We start from the raw sequence: 8,237 nt of genomic DNA on the forward strand, positions 1-8,237 counted from the left end.
GAGACATCCTTATCAGCAGAGATAGGGCTTCAAAGCTGAGAAAGCTGTAGAAACAAACCTTGTTACTTTTTTACTCATCTACAACCTCAGCCCAGATTCCACTTAGAATTCCTGCAATTTAAAACTCCCACACACCTTTTTTTTTTCCTGTCAATTCCTCACAAATTATTGTCTTTGTCCAAAATATATAAGACTGCAAAAAACCAAAACAAAACAAAACAAAAAAACCTATCTGCCTTGGCCATTTCTTTGGGCTTAAATTCATTAGTGGGCCTACCTGCCTATGTAATAAAACTTTGAGGGTTGTTTTTTTTTTTTTCCTCCTGTTAACCTGTCTCATGTCAATTGAATTCTTAAACCAGTTGGAAGAATTTTGGAGGAATGAGGATATTTCTTCCTCCCTACAAAACCATTGCATTTTTACTACAAAGAAGTTTATGTATTAAAAACAGAGCACACCTCAACATATGAAAGTAAATTTTATTTTAAAAGGTAAAACTTTCATGCAACTCTTAAACATGAACACTCAGGGGCACATGGGTGTCTCAGTTCACTGAGTGTCTGACCTCAGTTCAGGTCATGATCTGATGATTTGTGTGTTCGAGACCCACATTGGGCACTGGGATGACAGCTCAGAGCCTGAAACCTGCTTGAGATTCTGTGTCTCCCTCTCTGGTCTCCCCCACTCACACCCTGTATGCCTGTCTCTCTTTCAAAAATAAATTTTAAAAAATTAAAACATAAACATTCAAAAGTTATTAAGCAACTTAATCACACACTGTTGATTAGAGCAGGGATTAAAGAAGTAGTTTCGTCACCAGCGTAAACACTAACAGAATTCGTCACAACTTGGATCTCCAGTGATTCAAGTGTTTTACCCCACAAAATAAGATGTGATCAACTTTAGAATAAAATACATTTCCTGGATATTCTGTTATCAGTCAAGGCCTTCTTCATCACCATCATCTCACACGATAGGAAAGCTGGCCCTGGTGGCGATTCCACAGTTGTTATTCCGGTCTCTGGCCATTTTTATGTAGCCACCCATGCCCCAGTCAGTGCCCCAGCTGAAAGAAGACAGGGTTTTCCAACTATTACAAACAACTGAAAACATACATCTTTTGAACAATAGCATCCAGTATTGAGCAGTGCACCAGAGGCCAGGACAGATTCAGGAAGAATCAGGAGAGGCCGTTCTTGTTCATGGTTGAGTTCTAACCCAGCACAGACCTTTCACAAAACTGCAGTGTGAACAGGAAAAGGAAACCCTTGGGACCTGGGTGTGATATAGAATATTGAAAAACTTCCAATTTAGAAATACAGTGGTACCAAAACTATATCAGGACCCTAGCAAGCCTGAGACAGTATCTTAATGTTGTCATCATATGACTGACTATGTCTGTGCTCCCCCCTAGATGGGGTAAACACTGCTGGGATTTCAGAAGTGTGCTCAAGGGTTGGGGGACCTGCGTCCAAACACTGGTTCCAAAAAACATTCCCTTTTCAAATTCAAAAGTATGTATTCCTGGATTTTCATACCTGTTCTTGACAAACCAATATTTTTGGTTATCGGATTCTTTTCCTTGAAAGCCAAAGCCAACCACCAGAACCCCGTGATTCAGGTCTTCACTGCTGCACTTTGGATCATAATAAATGCCTGGGGAGTAATATTCAATGCTGAGTGAGGATTCCCATGTGACATGTCATAGTAACCCAGCCTATCAACCACAGTAGGGGAGGCATTTCAAAATTCAGTTGTGATATTGATATGAATTCAGATGAGCTTTAAACGTCAGATATTTTTGTTTAGTGGGAAGGGGTGGGGATTTAGGCCCTCATCTCACACCAGGAGAAATATTAACTGTCACAATCCCTTTTGAAAATAATAGTCAAGGGGCATTAAAAAAATCACCCGCCAAAACCTTATTATTCTACTTGTAGGATGTCAACCTAGGGAAACAGCAGAGAACATAAAATTACTTGAGCCAAGAGCTACTTTCCACTGTTAATTTCAGTAGCAAAATTCCTTAAAAGTTATCAAGGTCTAACATTTGGAAAAAAGTAAAGTAAGCTCTACCAATTAAATTATGTTGTCATTTAAATATATTTATTATATACTTACACTCGTGGGGATTTGGGTCAAGTAATGGCAAATGGAAACAGCAGACATAAATATTTCATGTACAGAATGAACAACTATATTAAATCCACACACCCCAAAATTATACATTGAATTCTACATACCAAAGTGTCATTCTTGCTGTTTCTTAGGGTGGTTTTCCAATTTTTCTACATCAACAAATGCTTACCTCCTTTATAGAAGCGGAAGGTATCCAGGCTTGCATCTATAGCAGCAGAGATGGATCCCATGTTTTTAATTGCCACCAAGAGCGCCTCCTCCCGCCGAGGAATTGTCTGAAAGGCAGTGACATTGGCAGCAGAATACTCAGGCCTGTATTTGCAGGGTCCATCCTTTGAATGGTAAAGGAAAAGAAACTTGATTATGACCATCCACTTCCTGGGGAACATGACTTCAAGGCAGCTTACAGGTAAAAGATTTCCAAGTCAAGTTTGTTGTGAAGCAACCAACCCAGGAGGTGAAAGGCTATTTATTGTCTTAAAATTAAAAAACTAATTGGTGGCTCAGTAGGTTAAGCATACAACTCTTGATTTTGGCTCAGGTCATGATCTCACAGTCATGGGATCGAGACCCGTGTTGGGCTCTGTACGGAGCATGGAGCCTGCTTGTGATTCTCTCTCTCTCCCTCTCTCTCTCTCTGGACCCCTTCCCCTCTTGTGCTCTCCCTCTCTTTCTCTCTCTCAAAATTAATAAAAAACCTTTTTTAAAAAAAGCAAAACTAACTGGTGTGGATTCAATGAAACACTCATGGTTTACCTGTCCATAAGAAGTTTTTCACTCTGGGGAAATCCGTACCTTGTGTAAAAGGTATGCATATCTCCATGTAATGTAGAAATAAAAAAAGCTATGTGGTAACCATCTAAGCAGAGAACTATGCCAGGCTAATACCGCTTAATGACAGTCCTGACAGACTGCAGATAGAGAGTCTACAATTGGAAATGCGAATGTTAAGCATGGTGTCTGTTTTCTTCAAAAGCATTCAACTCTAAGGACAGAGCTGGAAGGGTGACAAGTGAGGAGCTCTACTCACTCTTGCAACATATGGATAGGATTCTTCTGTGTCCAGACCTCTGTTGTTCCTAACATACTGGAAGGCATTACTCATTAGACCACCATTGCAACCCTCATTGCCTTCAGCCTGAGAGCAGTCCAGGAGGTTCTGCGCACTCAAGGAAACACGTTTGCCGTATTTCCGGAATATCTGTCCTTCGATGGCACCAGTTGCACTAAAAGCCCAGCCAGAAGCACACCGACCCTGAAAACAAATTATAAAGGTCGTAGTCTACAAAACAAATAGCAAGAGTGAAAACAGTCCATCTATATGAAAACTTTAAAACATAGCAACGGCAGGGTACCTGGGTGGCTCATGGTTAAGCGTCGGACTGCAGGCTCAGGTCATGATCTCAAGGCTTGTGGTCTACCTTCGTCTACTCTGCATCAGGCTCTGTGATGACAGCTCAGAGCCTGGAGCCTGCTTTGCATTCTGTGTCTCCCTCTCTCTCTGCCCCTCCCCAACTCGTTCACTCTTTCTTTCTCTCAAAAATAAATGAACATTAAACAAAATAAATAAATATAGCTACAATATATTTTTCCACAGCAGGAAACCATAGCAGGGGGCCACTTTCTTTTTAGCTTTCCTCTTGGAGAGAGACCTGATGAGTAGTCATCCTTGATACTCACAAGACTAATATCAGGTGTCTGTCTCCTATTCATAGGTAAGGAGATACCAGCAGGGAAAGGGACTTTAAACACTGTCCCATTCTCATTCTTCTGGATTTTAAGGCCAATCATCATGTGCCTGAATTCTTCATTGGTCTTCAGGGAAAAGAAAGTAGAATATTGACAAGCATGAGATTTTGGGGGGAAAGTACTGAGAGAAACAACAAAACTTTCAACAAATCTGTGCCATACTCACCATGTCACCAAAGCCATTCATTGCCATCAAGAAGCTATGTTTCCCTTGAAGGTATTCCCTATTGTGCTTCATAATCATTTTCATATTCTTCTCCCATACAGCTCTTCTGCATTCTTCAACCTACAGGCAAACATATATATATATATATCATTTTTATTTGTATTTAAAACCTACTGACCTGCACCAAGTGGATGTGCTCACAGAGAGGAGGAGAAACCACAGCCATGGAAGGTCTTATGCTTCTGGGAGCTGTTCTCCAGCAACCACACAGCAGGACATATGCCCACACTATGCACACTCACGGTGCTGTGCTTACTGCTTTGGTAAGAGTGGTCTCAAGATGCTACTCTGTGCTACAAACTCCCACCAGCACAGGCATTCTCTGTGAGTCCCCTAGATAGTTTAGATTTTAGATGTTACCAACCACACCATATTGTTTTCCATGTGTCTCCTTCCACCGGATCCATTGTGCATCTAAACTTTGATCAAGCTCTATAGTAGCTGAGACTATTCCCAAGCAAAGTGCAGTCAGGAAGTCAAAAGGATGCATGTTTCAAAACCTAGGAAGCAAAAAAAAAAAAAAAAAATGAGAATCTGATTAGACTGATCTGTCTAAAAATCCATCCTCCTTTCTTCTAGATGTTAGAGCCACTATGGTGGAGTAAAAACATTGAATTCATCCTCCCAAGTACTTACAGAAGGATAACACTGCTCACTTGATCATGCAGCTGTGCAGATGCTCTCGGCAGGTGTAGCCCCAGGGCTTTCTGGTGCTGGGCAGTGACTCTGAAGCCACCCACTTAAATCCCTGGGGTTTGGCCTGATTGGCCCTATCCATATGGCCCAGTACACTGTAATCTTCCTGATCTGCTTTTGTTTCCCAAGCTGATGACTTCTATTCTGATGTTTTCTTGATGATAATTGCTTGTTCTTTACAGAAGAAAAACTTGTTGACAATGGTCTGGGCTCACTTTCCTGTCAAATGGTCCTTAACTGGTTTGACTAAAACAATAGAGCAGTCACAGTGGTCCAGCTAAGGGTCCAAAAGAAAAAGCTCATGCTTATTCAACAAAGAAAATAATGTTAAACTTCCATTTAGTTGATGCCATTATAAGATATGAAAAAAGTGTGTATTGAAGGCAAACTGAGATATATTTAGTGGTGATTTAGTGATCTGTGTCCCTGCATGTCAAATCTGAGAACAGGGAGCTGGGAGGAGCTTGGGACTCCCCTCATTTCATTCTCAGAGGCTACATATCAAAGATTCAAAGCCACTGGTGGAATGGCACCCGGGTGACCGTCATTCCATAGGCAGGGGACAGAGGAACTATTGGGATCTCTAGCCTGTGACCTGAGAACCCCTTTCTTCTGTTTCTCATTCTTTCCTGATTGCCTTTCCACTGGAAGGTTACATGCTTGGGCCTGTCTCAGGGGGAATCCAGGTGTGCTTTCCATTTTCTAGCATCCCCTAAAGTACTCTGTAGAGCTCTGGCCCTACTTGGGGAATGTGGGAGCATTCACTGGGTTGCATTGGACTCTGGGAAAATAGGCTTCAGTGACTGGAAGGCTGAGCGATTAACACATCAAAAGGAGAAAAGCCATATGATTATTTTAATAGATGCTTTTTAAAAATAAAAAGAAACATGCTATTTCAAATCAGTGGGAAGAGAATGGTCAATAAATAGCTAGTCATCTGGGAAAAATTAGAAGCAGATCCACAAAACGTATTACTGATGGATTCCAGAATTCAATATAAAAAAACAAAAGTATGAAAGTATTAAAAACATAAAAGAAAATGTATTTATGACCTTACACGGGACCAAAGACACTAAGCACAAAGTGTAAAGAAAAGATAGATGTGATTACGTCAAAATGGGAATTATACCCCACGAACAAAGTTAAAAGACACTCCACAGCACAGGAGAAAAATGTTTGTAACATGTAACACAAAGTGCACATCAAAGATCATACCTATTAAGAGGGAAAAGATAAATCACTTCAGAGAGATAAACTAAGGATATAAGACTACATTTTGTGAAGAGAAAATACAAATAGTAGATGAAGCCATGGGAGACGGTGAGCCTCCCTGAGGATCAGGAAATGAGAAGAACATGGCCCATCCGTTCTCACTTAGCAGATGCACAATAAACAGCTGCGACTGATCCTTTCAGATGTCCTCAGGTGCTGGGACACGGCCCTCTTCTGCCTGCTGGAGAGACAGATCACAGGATGTCCACGGGACAGCAACGTGGCAGCACTGTGGACGTTGAGAAGTTTAGATAAGCAGGCCCTCTGACCTGGGGGTCAGCAGGGAAACCTAGATGAGCCTTTCTAAAGTTACATATTGTCTGTAAGAGCAAAAAGATGGGAAGGATCGAAGTGTCCAGCAGTAGGGAGACGGTTGACTGTGGAAAGCTCTTCAGTGGTTTGAGAAAGTTGGGAATTACTTAGAAACCCACTCCAGCTCTTATGAGCTTGGAAATAAATCCCTTACCTGGTTCAAGGGACATCACAATAGACGAACGTGAAAAGAAATATATTGGTGCCATGCTAAGTAAGGCCTTTTGCTTCCACCTATCCTGATGACAATTAACACCGTCTTGACTCTCTATTCACTTCCTGTAATGAAACTAACCACTTTCTATAATAATAATAATAATAATAATAATAATTGCAAAGAAGGGAAAAAGGCATGAGAAAGATATGCTAGGAGATGGTGGGTGGGTCTATATGATGGGTCTTTGTATCAGTCTGAGGTCCCCAGAGAAACAGAACAGAGTTTAAGCCCTCCACCCCACGTAACACACACACACACACACACACACACACACACACACACACACACACTGTGTCACAGTCTAGATGCAGCATTCCTTCTTCCGCAGAAACCTCAGTTTTGTTCCTAAGACATTCTACTATTCGCTGAGGCTGCAGGGGTTTGGGACACACTCCCCCAAAGTAAGCAACTGTGGCATATTGGTTGTTTTGAGCTGCAGGCACTTGAGAAGCAGCAGATGCAGGAAGGGCTCTCTAACATCCCCTTTCCAGAAGCAGGTCATAAAATTTCCCTGAGAAAGGTGTTCTCCCCTGAGAAAGGATCCAGCAAGAGAGCATCCTGACCAACAGAGGCTGGGAGTCAACACCTAACACATCTATGCAAACACAATTCCTAAATAATCCTGTTCTTCCACTAGTTTTGTCCCCTGCCCCCCAAAGTATCTCCTTGTCACTCCCAACAACTTACTGTGCTTTGTCTTGTCATTTCTTTACAAATTTATCAAGACTTCCTCTAAAGTTATAGAAGCTTCCAGCTGTGGTCACCCCTTGGGGTATTTAATTCGATTGTGAAGGCCCCCATGTCAATAAAAAATTTTAATACACTTGGATGCTTCCTCTGATGAATTTGCCTTATGTCAGTTTAATCTCACGTTAGACCAGAGATCTTAAGAGCACAGAAAAACATTTTTCAGCCATGTGTGCTCAGATGTGGGTTCTGCGTCCTGGCTGGGAACTCATTCCCCAAGCCCCAGTCTCCTCCACCTGACTTATGTGGATTCCTGTTGCAGAGGGGAACTGTTCTAAGGTCACTGCCCCATGCAGTGGGGTCACTGCACCCTAGAGGTTCAGTGAGCACTTGAATCAGAGGAATCCAAGCAGTCTGGGCAACAATCCAACATGGACTGTGCCAATTGGTGTTACTAGAAAGGTCAAGTTTGGTGCCAACAATCACCTGTACAGGAGGAGATCCCGCCCCAACCACACAGGGCTTGGGTTGAATGCACGTGAAATGTGGGCCCCACGGCCCCCTCCTCCAGGCACATTGTAGCAGTCTACACAGCACACAAGCATTTGCAGGGACTGGACAGGAAGTATGCTGTTGCAGGGAAGGTGCACAGCCCGCTGCACCCCTACTTGCTCAGAGCTCATGATCTAGACAGGTGGACAGCAGAAGATCCCTGCTGGTTGGTCACACTCATAGGACAGCACCAGGGAGCTGGACCCCAGGAGGTCAGCACTGTCCTCATGAGACCACAGACCACCATCTTACCCAATGTGTTCCTTGCTCTTTTTCCAGGACAGAGTGAGACAGCTTCCCACGCTCGCCTGCTGACTGGGAAGCAAGGTGAATTGCTTTTTACTGTGGTGAAATATGCACAACAAAATTGACCCTTTCAACCATTT

General features: G+C 42.5%; 1 protein-coding gene across 1 annotated transcript; it reads right to left on the reverse strand.

Moving 5' to 3' along the window:
• Window positions 1-656: 656 nt before the first annotated feature.
• On the reverse strand, window positions 657-4,870 carry LOC145712410 (procathepsin L-like). Its single transcript, XM_081790888.1, has 8 exons — window positions 4,772-4,870; window positions 4,480-4,615; window positions 4,056-4,175; window positions 3,821-3,955; window positions 3,171-3,395; window positions 2,310-2,472; window positions 1,540-1,657; window positions 657-1,067 (listed from the first exon to the last, which is right to left on the reverse strand). Exons 2-8 carry the CDS (start codon window positions 4,603-4,605, stop codon window positions 968-970), a joined length of 987 nt encoding a protein of 328 aa, XP_081647014.1. The 5' UTR covers window positions 4,606-4,615; window positions 4,772-4,870; the 3' UTR covers window positions 657-967.
• Window positions 4,871-8,237: the final 3,367 nt, after the last annotated feature.

The sequence above is a fragment of the Panthera onca genome, chromosome D4 (assembly GCF_046562875.1).
Source record: "Panthera onca isolate mPanOnc1 chromosome D4, mPanOnc1 haplotype 2, whole genome shotgun sequence".
In the NCBI taxonomy this organism is placed as follows: Eukaryota; Metazoa; Chordata; class Mammalia; order Carnivora; family Felidae; genus Panthera; species Panthera onca.